General features: G+C 39.1%; 1 protein-coding gene across 4 annotated transcripts in view; it reads left to right on the top strand.

Moving 5' to 3' along the window:
• The window catches only part of LOC140463507 (C-terminal-binding protein 2), a 285,613-nt gene that overhangs the window by 110,017 nt on the left and 160,872 nt on the right, over positions 1-14,724 (top strand). For all 4 annotated transcript variants that reach the window (XM_072557560.1, XM_072557562.1, XM_072557559.1 and 1 more), the window contains exon 2: positions 1,831-1,999. In XM_072557560.1, coding sequence (XP_072413661.1) covers positions 1,942-1,999 — 58 coding nt within the window. In that variant the 5' untranslated portion in view covers positions 1,831-1,941. The remainder of the gene's footprint in view (positions 1-1,830; positions 2,000-14,724) is intronic.

Below are 14,724 nucleotides of genomic sequence, written 5' to 3'. Positions count from 1 at the left end.
TTTCACACAGGAAGCCACAAAAATTATACTAGAAACAGTAATGTTAGAGGAATTCACATTGCTCTTAAAGGAATTTGATAAATATTGAAAGCTAAGAGACTCAGTGTATGAGGTGCAAAGCACTTTTGAGACCTAGCAAAGGCAAAATGGACTATACGGCCTGTTTTTACTATTTAAAACTCTTTGTACCTTTTAAATCATCAATGAATGGCAATGCTGATTTGATCTTAGAAAAGTTATTCATCAAATAATTTCATTCTAGTAGCTTTTCTCATTGAGCTAATATACTATCTTCTGAAAATTGCATGTGCATTGTCATTTTGATACTGTGGCGCCATGTTCCCCAACCTATAACATAATGTGTTTTGAACTGAAGTTGGAAGTTTATTATTCTAATGTAGCAGTAATAGCTTTTTACCAGCAATTGTTTCTTTTTGTCCTGGTTGTCTTAAACAAAAGCAGATTTGAAGCAATATGTTAGTTATCTACTGAATTTGTGTCTCGGACAGCTCCAATGGCTCAGTATGATGGTAGTTTTGATTATTGGGAATTATAATGTTTGCCATAAACTCCATATGCTTTCTCTTTGCTCTCCTTTTGAAGCTAAGTTCTTTTACTGTTGGAACATTTTCAAATAATGGCAGCATGTTGGTCTGTGCAAATTCTTCTGAATTGGATAGATTTCTTGCAATTATTTAAGCTGCTGCTACTGAATGTGATTGTTCTCATGAATACAGTGTCCGAAACTGACTGAATTTGGAGTTGTTGTACGTAAAATCTTAAGATTAGGGGAAGAAAAAAAATGATGTATAAGAATAAATACGTGTGGATAATCATTGAAATTCCAGCTCTGATTTCAGCAAGCTTCTTTTCACTTTAACCTCAGCCTTTACGAGGTCAAAACCGCAATTGTATCTATTTATTGTGGGCGCCTTTGTGCTGAATAACATATTTAATCAACATATAAGCTTTGTATTCTCTCAAGGAAAGGAGGTTATTACTAGTATTATCCATCAAAGGACCCATTCTGTACTGTGATTGGTTTGAGGTTACATCATACAATTGTAATAGTGACAGGAAGATGCTGTGATATGTTGTGGTATGTAGCATAGCTTAATTGAGTCAGAGTTCTACTCCTGTCAGTGCATTGCTTAAATAGTTTAACAAGTGTATCACAAGGGAAGCATGGTTAGGGATTAGATATTTACCTCGAGTGTTGCATCAAAATCAATATACGTTTTAACCCCTGACCTCCATTTAGTATGGTGGTGGATTGGTTGAGAGTACAGATGGCAGACTGGTTTCTTGGGGTCTTCTACTTCACCATTAAACTGCTTATTAATGAAGATCTTGCATAGTTTCATGGTTATCTAATTATTATGGTATCAGCAAAAGTCACAAGCTATCAGAAAGTCCCTGATTTTGATTTTGGCTGCTATTCTAGCTGAGAACTATTGTCTTGGTTTTGTGTAAGTGAGGTGCAAGGTTTTATTGCATACTCAATAGGTTAGTTAACCATTAAATGACTGAATTAGTGCACATAGTCACCTTACTGAGAAATATTTAATTACACAAGCTAGACTCTGCTGTTTAGAACATAAATTATTGCATTCGAGATGCCGTTTATTGATAGAATACACAAGTGAAAAGATTTTTCATCAATTTTGTGTATATTTGTAAATGTAATTTATACTTTGTAGAATATTGGGATGTTGATGTGATGAAGTGTTCTAAGTTTTATTTGTCATGATCTTAGTATAAATTTTGTCTTAAATTTTCACTTGGTTCCAGTTTCATGGACTATTCTCTTGTCTTCGAATTTCTTTTCAGGATTTGGATTGGAGTTATGCATATGAGCTACCGTGGATTCACCTGAATTGTGACCACCTCAAACCCTCATTGCTTGTTATATTGGGAGGAATTCATTAAATAGCATTGCTGATGTCTCTGATGGACAAGCACAAAGTGAAGCGACAGCGATTGGATCGAATTTGTGAAGGTAAGCAGATTGTACAGTCATTTGGTCTTTAACAAAAATGGAAGTGATTATTGAAGAATCTCTTGATCATTTGATCTAATAATCTGGGCTGGTAGCTTTTCTAAATTCTAGCTCAAAGATTAAAATTAGACTTGATCCTGCATTGCATTTGCTTCAACCATAGCACAATGCCAAACTGACTCAATGGTAGGGATTTTTACACCCGGGTGATAAAACCTAGAATCTAAATATCTCACTTGAGCAACTAGGCTAACACTTTAGTCCAGCACTGAGAGGGTTCTGGATTTATGGACGTAGTGTCGTTTGGGTGAAATATGAAATTAACTCTGTTTATTTAGACATACATGAAAGGTATCTGGCAGTATTTGCAGGGATTCTCCTGATGTCCTGGCCAACATTTCCCTCTAAATCAGCAAGCTAAAGCAAATTTACCTCTTGTTTGTTAAATTAGATTGTGAGTTCTCAACACAGCAAATGTAACAATGCATTTGCTTTACATTTCCTTGAGACATTCTGAGGTTGTAACAGGTCCAAATAAACTCAAGTTCTTTCAGTGTTGCAGTGTAAATTAAATGATGCTAGCTACAGCAAGCCAATTTTTAGTTTGCATGGAGCTTTCTGATTCTTACATTGATGAAGATCCACAGTAACAAACTGCAAATGACATGATGTTTACTCAGCTATATGGTAAGTTATAATAAAATTGTCACTTTAAAAAGGAAATGTGATTTTTCATCCAAACTCTTGTATTACCTATAGGACAAAATGAGGTAGATTGTGCTTCTGAGAAGAAAGGTGGAGAAACTGAGTTATAAAATGAGTGATATTGGTTCGGCTACCTATTATATGGATTCCTCAATTTTTTTTCCCCAAGTGAGTGGAAGAAAAGATTAGGTGGAGTGCAGAACGGTGGTGGGGCATATAATGGATGGAATGTATAACAGGACAGGTGAGTGGATGTAGTTTGTTTTACATCCTTGTTGCATTTGAGACCATGTTTATTTCTTTTGCTGGCTCAGCAGCAGTAATTAGCACACTGCAATAGGTCAGTGGGTGAAGCAGAAATAGAGCTTATGATTTCTGGTAATGGATACATTATTAACAGGACCATCCATTTGGGAACTACATTGAAAATGTAATCTTAACAAGTACCAGCCTATGGCAGTCTCATTTCATGTTTACCTGGATAAAAATGGATTTTCTAACTACAATAAAGAAATCTTGTAACAATATAAAATAGTCTATGAAATCCTCTAATATGCTCAGCACATCATTTGGTTATAACAGTACACTGGATTCTAAAATGGTGAACTGAGTGTAGCGTGGATCTTGCAGCTGCTGCTGAGATTGTAGGCTTATATCTAGATTTACTTCTAGATTTCTTACAGTTGTAACATTTCAGTAGTATAAGATTTTTGTTTAGATTCATTTTTGATTTGTGTATAGTCAAAAACTCAAAAAATAAAAGGAAAAAGTGCATAATCCTTTTTCAAACAGCGTTCTGTTAACAGTTGTTTTGGAGAGGCATATACTTGGACAGCTCGGGGTTTTTCCTCTAAAACTATGCGCATAGAAGAGAGAGTGTTTTTAAATTGTTTGAGGTTTTTTTAAATCGCAGAGGAGTTTTGTTTTAAACACGAGATTGTGTTTACAGAGTTTTTGGAGGCTGTCGAGTGAGTTTTTTTTTAATTGAAAGCTGTCTGCTGGACCACTTGAGTCATTTTTTAAATTTGACTGTTCAGTTAAGTGTTTGAATTTATTTAAGATTTATATGTTTGCTTTTTTTTAATTTCTTACTTTTTGCATAGTTAGTATGTATTCTTTGAATAAGGAAAGATAGTTTATTTTATATATAAAGTGCAATTATAAACCGCTTCTTTTTTGGCTTAACGTCATTGAGGACATACAACAGACAGAGTTAGATGGCGAATAGATTTAGATAAGTGATTACACAGTAGGATCAGTCAGTCAGATAGATGGATGACTGTCAGGAAAAGTAAGCAGGTAGTTCAGAAGTCTCCTGTGTCTATTCCTCTCTCAAACAGTTACTTAGTTTTGGGTACTGTTGAAAAGAATAGTCTGTCAGAAGAAAATAAGAGGCAGTCAGCTCTTGGGCACTAAGAATGAATCTTATGTCATGCAGGGTGTGACAAAATTTAAAAGAACAATTATCAAGGGCACCGACAGAAGATTCTGCAGCAGTGAACGTGAATCTAGGATAGTACGTTGCTTTGCTGGTGCCAGGATTATGGATGTCAGCAAAAGTTTGAAGCATATTGTTAAAGGGGAGAGTGAGAAACTGAAGTTATTGTACACATTGCTAGGAATGACATGGTTAGGGAAAAGATTAAGGCTTTCCAGAGTGGATATAAGAGGTTAGCTAGCAGATTAAAAAAAAGACCCTCAAAAGTAGTAGTCTTTGGTTTACTCCCAGTGCCAAGCTCAAATGAGAGAAAGAATAAAAACATGGAGGAGGTAAATAAATGGCTGAAGAGATGGGTGTAATATTCATGGATTCAGTTTCTGGGATCCTTGGGATCTCTTCTGGGGCAGAAAAGACCAGTTTAAAAAAGGATGGGTTTCACCTGTAGTGGAAAGGGACCAATATCCGAGTGGGAAGTTTTATTAATTCTATTAAAGGAGACAGTAAACTACTGGAGGAGGGGGTTGGAGGGATTCTAAGTGGCAGAGAAAATAGGAAGATAGATGAGGATGGCTTTGAATCTGAAAAAGAACAAGTTACTTAAAGTTAAAAATCACACAACACCAGGTTATAGTCCAACAGGTTTATTAGGAAGTACTCGTTTTCAGAGCACTGCTCCTTCATCAGGTGGTTGCACTCACTGATGTAGGAGCAGCGCTGCAAAAGCTAGTGTTTCCAAATAAACCTGTTGGACTATAACCTGGTGTTGTGTGATTTTTTTACTTTGTACACCCCAGTCCAACACTGGCATCTCCAAATCATTACTTAAAAAAGTCAGACAAGAGCAACTCAGAGAATGAAATAATGCTGAAGAATCGAACTTGATGTATTTCAATGCGAGGGCTCTTACAAGTAAGGCTGATAAACTCCGGGTCCATTTGGGAACATGGGATTTGGGCATCATTGCTGGGTTGGACAAGACTGGCTTTCAGATGCTGAAGAAAGAAAGGCAGAAGAGGAGGGGGTTTTTGATTAAGGAAAACATTACTGCTGGTGCTGCTGTAACTAGAGAATATATTTCTGAAAAATTGTCCCATGAAAATATATGGGTCGAAATGAGGAAAAAAAATGAATTATCATCTTAATGGGTTTGTATTGTATTTCCTCCCCAATAGGCAAAGGAAAATTGAGGAATGGATATGTCAAGAGGTCTCAGATATATCAGAATAATAAGGTTGTAATAGATAATTTTAATTTTCCAGACATTGACTGGTACTACCGTAGTGTTACAGGTTTAGATGATGAAGAATTTATTAAGTGTGTTCAAGAATATTTTCTTTATCAATAGCAAAATATTCCTACTGGAGAAGGAGCAAAACCTGATCTTCTCTTGGATTATAAGACAGGGCAAGTGACTGAAGTGATAGTAGGGGAGCACTTGGGTTCAGTTATAGTAACTCTATTCATTTTAAAATAGCTATGGAAAAAGATAAGCCTTTCATATTAAAGTTTTTACTTGAAGTAAGGCAAACTTTAATGGGATGAGACAAGAACTTTCAGAAGTTGATTGGAATAAACTGAAATAGATCGAATTCTTGCAGTGCAGAAGCAGGCCATTCGGCCTGTTGAGCCCATACCGACCCACCGAGCATTCCAATAGTTCCACTCCCTTCCCCTATCCCTGTAATCCTGCATTCCTCATGACTGATTTGCCTCGTCTGCACATCCCTGCGCGTCCACTATAGGTAACTTAAAATGACCAGTCCACCTTACCTGCACATCTTCAGACTGTGTGGGAGGAAACCGGAGCACCCAGAGGAAACCCACACAGATATGGAGAGAATATGCAAACTCCACACAGACAGATGCCCAAAGGTGGAATCAAAGCCAAGAAGTCTGGGAACTATCAACCTGTGAGTCTGAAAGATTGGATTTATGTGCTTTTGGAGAGGCACAGAATAATTAGGGATAGTCAGCATGGTTTTGTACGAGTGAAATCATGTCTCACGGATTTGATTGAGTTTTTTGAGGAAGAAACCAAAAAGATTACTGAGGGCAGAGCGATAGATGTTGGTTACTTGGACTTTTGTAAAGCCTTTGATGGGATTCAGCAAGGTAGACTAGCTTTACAAATTAGATCTCACGGGATTCAGGGTGAGCTTGCTAATTGGATGCAAAATTGGCTTAATAGCAGGAGACAGTGTGTGATGGTGGAGGGTTGGTTTTCAGATTGGAGGCCTGTGATCAGTGGTTTCCATAGGGATTACTGCTGGGTCCACTTTTATTTGTCATTTAGAAGAATGATTTTAGCTGAGGATATAAGAGGCATGGTTAGTAAGTTTGTGGATTACACCAAATTTGGTGATATAGTGGACAGTGAAGAAGGTTGTCCAAGATTCCAGTTGATCAAGATCTCTTTATATCAATGAACTGAAGAGTGGTAGATTGGGAGGTAGATGTTCACAGGTAAAGGGACGGTTGGAAAATGGGAAGGCTTCAGAAATGAGATAACAAGAATCCAGAGAAAGTATATTCCTGTCAGGGTGAAAGGGAAGGCTGGTAGGTGTAGGGAATGCTGGATGACTAAAGAAACTGAGGGTTTGGTTAAGAAAAAGAAGGAAGCATATGTCAGGTACAGATAGGATAGAACGAGTGAATCCATAGAAGAGTATAAAGAAAGTAGGAGTATACTTAAGAGGGAAATCAGGAGGGCAAAACGGGGACATGAGATAGCTTTGGCGAATAGAATTAAGGAGAATCCAAAGGGACTTTACAAATATATTAAGGACAAAAGGGTAACTAGGGAGAGAATAGGGCCCCTCAAAGGTCAGCAAGGTGGCCTTTGTGTGGAGCCACAGAAAATGGGGGAGATACTAAATGAATATTTTGCATCAGTATTTACTGTGGAAAAGGATATGGAAGATATAGACTGTAGGGAAATAGATGGTGACATCTTGCAAACTGTCCATATTACAGAGGAGGAAGTGCTGGATGTCTTGAAACAGTTAAAGGTGGATAAATTCCCAGGACCTGATCAGGTGTATCCAAGAACTCTGTGGGAAGCTAGAGAAGTGATTGCTGGGCCTCTTGCAGAGGTTCTTGTATCATAGATAGTCACAGGTGAGGTGCCAGAAGACTGGAGATTGGCAAACATAGTGCCGCTGTTTAAGAAGGGTGGTAAGGACAAGCCAGGGAATTATAGGTCGGTGAGCCTGACCTTGGTGGTGGGCAAGTTGTTGGAGGGAATCCTGAGGGACAGGATGTACATGTATTTGGAAAGGCAAGGACTGATTGGGGATAGTCAGCATGGCTTTGTGCGTGAGAAATCATGTCTCACAAACTTGATTGAGTTTTTTGATGAAGTAACAAAGAAGATTGATTAGGGCAGAGCAGTAGATGTGATCTATATGGACTTCAGTAAGGCGTTCGACAAGGTTCCCCATGGGAGACCAATTAGCAAGGTTAGCTCTCATGGCATACAGGGTGAACTAGCCATTTGGATACAGAACTTGCTCAAAGGTAGAAGACAGAGGGTGGTGGTGGAGGGTTGTTTTTCAGACTGGAGGCCTGTGACCAGTGTAGTGCCACAAGGATCGGTGTTGGGTCCTCTACTTTTTGTCATTTACATAAATGATTTGGATGTGAGCATAAGGGGTACAGTTAGTAAGTTTGCAGATGACACCAAAATTGGAGGTGTAGTGGACAGCGAAGAGGGTTACCTCAGATTACAACAGGATCTGGACCAGATGGGCCAATGGGCTGAGAAGTGGCAGATGGAGTTTAATTCAGATAAATGCGAGGTGCTGCATTTTGGGAAAGCAAATCTTAGCAGGACTTATACACTTAATGGTAAGGTCCTAGGGAGTGTTGCTGAACAAAGAGACCTTGGAGTGCAGGTTCATAGCTCCTTGAAAGTGGAGTTGCAGGTAGATAGGATAGTCAAGAAGGCGTTTAGCATGCTTTCCTTTTATTGGTCAGAGCATTGAGTACTGGAGTTGGGAGGTCATGTTGCGGCTGTACAGGACGTTGTTTAGGCCTCAGTTGGAATATTGCGTGCAATTCTGGTCTCCTTCCTATGGGAAAGATGTTGTGAAACTTGAAAGGGTTCAGAAAAGATTTACAAGGATGTTGCCAGGGTTGGAGGAGCTGAGCTACAGGGAGAGGCTGAACAGGCTGGGGCTGTTTTCCCTGGAGCGTCGGAGGCTGAGGGGTGACCTTATAGAGGTTTACAAAATTATGAGGGGCATGGATAGAATAAATAGGCAAGTTTTTTCCCTGGGGTCAGGGAGTCCAGAACTAGATGGCGTAGGTTTAGGATGAGAGGGGAAGGATATAAAAGAGACCTAAGGGCCAACTTTTTCACACAGAGGGTGGTACGTGTATGGAATGAGCTGCCAGAGGATGTGGTGGAGGCTGGTACAATTGCAACATTTAAGAGGCATTTGGATGGGTATATGAATAGGAAGGGTTTGGAAGGATATGGGCCGGGTGCTGGTAGGTGGGACAATATTAGGTTGGGATATCTGATTGGCATGGACGGGTTGGACCGAAGGGTCTGTTTCCATGCTGTACATCTCTATGACTCTGTGAGAGGTATTGCATTTTGGTAAAACATGGGCAGAACTTATACAATTAAAGAAGGGTTTTGGGTTGTGTTGTAGAATAGAGAGGCCTGTAGGGTCAGGGACATAATTCTTTGTGGTTTGTTTACAGGTGTTTAAGAAGACATTTGGCTTGCTTTCATTGCTCAGATCATAGAGTTTAGGAATTGGAACATCATATTGAGGTTGTACAGGATGTTAGTGAGGTCTCTTCTAGAGTACTGTGTTCAGATCTGGTGGCCCTGTTATAATAAGTATATTATTAAGCTGAAGAGGGTTCAGAAGAGAATTACCAGGACTTTGCCAGGAAGAAGGGTTTGAATTTTCAGGAGAGGCTGGATAAGCTTGGACTTTGTTCACTGGGACATAGGAAGTTGAGTGATGACCTTATAAAGGTTTATAAAATTATGAGGGGTACAGATAAAGGTTAATGGCATTTCCCTATGGTAGGTGCTTTCAAGACTAGGGTGAAAGGAGAAAGATTTAGAAAGAACATGAGGGGCAACATCTTTTATGGAGAGTGGTTCATGTGTGGAATGAACATCGAGAGGAGGTGGTCAGTGTGGCTACACTTACGATATGCAAAAGACATTTGGAGAAGTGCACGAATAAGAAATGTTTGGAGGGATCTGGGCCAAGTACAGGCAGGTGGGACTAGTTTAGTTTGGGATGATGGTCGGCATGGACTGGTTGGACCGAAGGGTCTATGTCTGTGCTGTATGACTCTGACTCTAACATTTCTCTAACTACTGTGGCGATTCTACATTAATAAATTTGGAGCTAGAGGAATGTCCTGTAGAAACTTGACAGATTTATCATAGTTACCTGTCTTCAGGCAAATTCTTCCAGAATATGGTTTGTAATTGAAAGTCTTTCACAAGTTTATATATTTTTGATTATTAAAACACAAGGTAGTTCAATTGGCAAAATGTTGTCTGATTTAAGTATTGCAAGTATACATGCCTGACTTTATTTCGACTGCATCTGAGACAAATAGAAGTCAATCAGACCAAGCCTGGAGACAGGTAATATTCATAAATAAAATCTGCCTCTGAATAGCCATTAATGAAAATCAAAATCACTCATCCAATAATTGAACAGAAATGGGTCCCCAATTTCAAGCACATGTTATTATCTGGTTTTCTAAAGCGCTTTCATTTTGTACTCATTACCCTTGCCATCTTAAATAGTGTATCCTGGTGCTTAGTCTTTTAAAAAGTTTCTAGCAGGCAGATCTTCCATCTCCAGTTAGTGATGTGATTATGAGCAAGTCTAGACAGCAAAATACTTTAAGTCATGTCACTTAAGTATATAACAACCACAAATGCACTTAATATGAATCTTTGGCAATAATTACTCATGCAGAGCTAGTTTGGATTCATGCTATTTACATAATTTTTTTTGTTGGTTCAGCAGGGTGTCCGATTCCAAGGTTAAATTTGAGATTATCTCTCTGGGTTACAATGTTTTGGATATTTTAAATCCATTCTTAAATAACCTATTGACCAATGTTCAATGTGTTTGTGCACACACAACCAGAAAGTCCCAGCTTCAGTCGTCATTCTCCGCTGAGATAGTCAGTTTTAACCGGGATGACTGTAGGAAAAGAACAGTTGGCTGCAAAACCTTTAAAGCAAGAACAGGAGAAATCAGAAAGGCTTTCTGCTCTCATTATTATACAGTGGCCCCTGCTGGCAACTGCACTGTATAGACAGTGAAAGAGGGGTGAATCAGACTTGGCTATGATTGATTCTGGTCAAGTAACCTGTAAGCACTCTCAGGATCAAGCATAAAGAATGGGTACTTTGGGGAAGTGCTGGCGGGCAACTGGCATTCACAAAACTGTGCCTCAGCATGATTCAACGAGGGAAATGTAATTCCATGACAAACTGCTGAACATGTTCTATTTAATCGTATTATACATATTACAGCCGCATCTCATTTGTAGTTTGGCAAAGGCCCTTTTTAATGATTGTTGTGGTGGCTGACAATGCTGCTGAGTAGCAAGATGAGAAAGAAAGGCAGTGTTCCCATGGTGTATCTTTCATTTGTTCTTGGTTTTTGTATCAAATGTATTAAAAGAAGCTTAAGAATCCCTTTTGCCCATGATATGCAAGTTTCATCTACATTTGAGGGTAATCATCCTCTGTTGTTTTGAAGAAGTAGCTTTGAAACCAAGTTAAAAGAGAACAAATAAGCAGATGCTGGGCTTTTTGAAATTTGACTTGCTGTTTGATGTTTTTCATTAGATCTGATAGCTACAGATTTGTGAATAAATGGAATGAGAGAACAGCAATGGCAGTAAAAATTCCATGGTTGAGGATTTGATTATGAGTGGAGATTATTTCCAGCTGCATGCTTTAATTTGTCATTTCCTGTTAAGGGGGAACAGTTCACTGAACCACATTTCACCAAATTGTGCAGTGATACCTGCAGCATCTCTGTCCACTTGGATAATTAGCACAAAGTCACATCAGATTTTGTTACATTACATCTTAAATACATATAAAATGCTACTATATGAAAGCGATGACGCCCATCCCTTTTCTCCTCTTGTTCTGTAATTCTACATTCTGTTTTCAGTCTTGTGCTCCCTCCTACAAAGGGTAAATCAAAGGATGACATCCCCAGAAAGGTTTTAACCAGCTCACTTTCTACCATATAGTATGTGGGAATAGGCCATTTTGTTTACTTTTATATTCATAGAATGGTCAGCAATCCTAAAAGAAAGAAGCGTAAGGTTTAAAGTACAAAAGAGGTATTGTGCTTGCATGTAAAATGGAGCATTTCATTGCATTTACATCTAAATTCTGATGCTGTCAGGTGGACTCAGAGGTAAGGTGGAAGCCATAGTTGGTGGCCTGCAGACCTCAGCAACCGTTTTAACCACCACACCTCATATACTTGCTGCTGGTCCAAATGGGCAACTCACTGGCAGGAATGGGATTTCAGGTGGCAGGTCGTTTTCAAAGTTGCTGGAATGGGATTTCCGGTGCCCATTGGGAGAGAAAAGGGTGGCATATGGGGCTGAAAACTTCCCATATTGGGCTATGAGGAGGTTCCAAGCAGTACATGATGAATGCAATCCTTACATAGCTGCTCCTTTTCTGGACCTGGATTCTATTTGTAGTTTCTAGTGGGAAATCCCCAGCAGCTTCTCTGCTCACACCAGCTATGTTAACAGTTGAAGCCTTATCATTTCAGTCAGCTGGCTGTGCTTAGTATCTGAGCCGAAGGCAGTATTATTGAAGTTGAATATCAGGTGGATTAGTTACCTTGTGATTTTTAAATTCTGCTTCATGTAGGACAGGTTGCGTCAATATCAATTGTTGTGTCAGGTTAGTTCAGTTGTTAAATCCTGCCTTAGTCAGAAAGTCGTGGGTTTAAGATTCACCCTCCAACTTGAGCATGTGATTTAAACCGACGTTCTGGTGCTGTAATAAGGTAGTGTTGCATTTCAAGAAGTGTCATGTCTTTCAGATGAAATGTTGACCCTCTTTCATTTGGGCGAATGGTAAAGATGTGTCCTGTCTAACTGGCCATTCATATTATTGCTGTTCCTGGGCTTTACTGTGTTCGACCACTACCTGTCAAAGTAATTAATTGTATGTGTATTTTGGGAGATTTCTGAATTATGCTGAAGTGTTGAATAAAAGCAGGTATTTCTTTAAGTGTGCTGAATGCTGATTGCATATTATTTTCTTTAAGCAAACTGCTTTATTGCACCTTGTGACTATATTTAAAGTGTGTTTAACACCCTAACCAACTATTTTTTTTGTGTAGTTAGTTAGTGATGAAATATTCTGCAGCAAAATACATCTGCCTGTAGAGATAGTGTAAAAGCTGAAGCATTCATTTGCCCCAATTAAATTGCACCTATCCAGGAAGCAACTGAACTGACCTCCGATACATAGACACCAGAACTATTTCACAGCAGAGATCCATCCTTGATCTCGGCCAGAGTCCCACTAATTATCGAGGTCTTTTAGTTGCTATCTCTTTGAAACTCAGCTTCAAAAAGTTTTTATTGCATTTTGCTTTTTGTACTTTATCCTCTGACTTAATTCTTTAAAATATTCTTATTTACATGTTCGTTGCTCATTAGGTTATTGGGATGGAGTAGTTAACCAGAATTAGGGAGGCCAACAGCTTGATGGCTCTGAATCAATATATTTGATGTACAATTCTTAACTCGTTATTTCACGCAATTTCATCATATTGACTGTACCTATTAATTTATGTCCATGCTGCCAGTGACAGACCTTAATTCTCCCAAAACATTTGCCAGGCTTGGAGGGTTTAAGCTATTGGGAGAGGCTGAACAGGCCGGGGCTGTTTTCCCCGAGCGTCGGAGGCTGAGGGGTGACCTTACAGAGGTTTATAAAATCATGAGGGGCATGGGTAGGATAAATAGCCAAGGTCTTTCCCTGGGGTGGGGGAGTACAGAACTAGAGGGCATAGGGTTTAGGGTAAGAGGGGAAAAATTTAAAAGGGACCTAAAGGGGAACTTTTTCACAGAGAGGGTGGTGCATGTATGGAATGAGCTGCCAGAGGAAGTAGTGGAGGCTGGTACAATTACAGCATTTAAGATCCATTTGGATGGGCATATCAATAGGAAGGGGTTAGAGAGATATGGGGCAAGTGATGGCAAATGGAACTAGATTAGGCTGGGATATCTGGTCAGTATGGACAAGTTGGACCAAAGGCTCTGTTTCCGTGCTGTATATCTCTATGACTCTACAATTGATTGTTTCAAAAACAATTTGAGAAGTTTAACAAATATAATTTCAAATTTGATTTTAAAATGGATCTCAATTCTTGCCACTATTTCATTGCATGATATATTAATCATGGCATTCCCTTTTTAAACTGAGACTGCCCGTTGGAATATGGGGATATGGAGGATCAAAGACTTAATCATCGAGCAGTTTCTTATGTTTTGCCATCTTGATAGGAAGTCAGGTGCTTGCAGTTTTCAGTCTCTCACATTCAGTCTCTGACACTTTGCATCAAATGTATGGTTGTTTTAACATTATCTTGTACTGTTACTTCAAAACCATAATGCTGCTTTAATTTGTCTTGGTTTACCAACTCATATGTTTGGCTATGTACATTATGCTGGTTTGGGTAACTATACTTATAGTTTGCATTAGACCAGTGTTGTGTTAGTTACTTCTTGCATTCCCAGAGCATTTCACAGGCATATTTACAGACCACACTTGCCGTAAACTCACCTAAGGAAATATTAGGATTGGGGATCAACGTTTAGTCAAAGTAGTTGGTCTGAGAGAGCTTTTTGAAGGCAAGTAAAGAGAATTCCAGAAGTGGGACACTCAGCAGCAGAAGGCACAGCTACTAATGGTGGAACAATTTAAAAGGGACTTCTCAAGAGGCCATGTTTAGGTGGGTGCAGCTATCTTGAAAGTTGTAAGACTGGAGGAGGCTACAGAAATAGGAAGGGACAAGTCTACGATGGGATTTGAAAATGGGAATTCAAATTTAAAAATGGACTTTTGACCAGTCACAGAGCCGAAACAATGGTTTATCTAAACCACAGAGTCTAGGCAGGCATTGGAAGTGAACATTGGTCCTTTTAGCATTGTGCACATTTGGATATCAAGTGATAAGAACATTGACTGACACTCATTTCCTCAACTTCAACTTGAAGAACAGCCAATTAGAATAAAAATTAGAGGCTTCTTGATGTTTCTAAGACTTCCTCAGAAAAATATCAGGAGAGATTAGGGATCTTTGACAAAATAACACTTTGCCTACTCAATAGCGTTGAGAACATTTTCAAATGTTATTTGGTGTTCATAAAGTACTTTAGGATGCTGTGAGGGATTAAGAACACAGAATAGTACAGGCCCTTCAGCCCTTGATGTTGTGCCGACCTTTTGTCCTTCTCTAAGATCAAACTAACCTACATTCCCTTCATTTTACGATCATCCATGTGCCTATCCAAGAGTCGCTTAAATGTC

The sequence above is a fragment of the Chiloscyllium punctatum genome, chromosome 38 (assembly GCF_047496795.1).
Source record: "Chiloscyllium punctatum isolate Juve2018m chromosome 38, sChiPun1.3, whole genome shotgun sequence".
NCBI classification, from domain to species: Eukaryota; Metazoa; Chordata; class Chondrichthyes; order Orectolobiformes; family Hemiscylliidae; genus Chiloscyllium; species Chiloscyllium punctatum.
The sequence above is the reverse complement of the archived record's forward strand: the minus strand, read 5'-3'. Positions and strand labels throughout refer to the sequence as shown.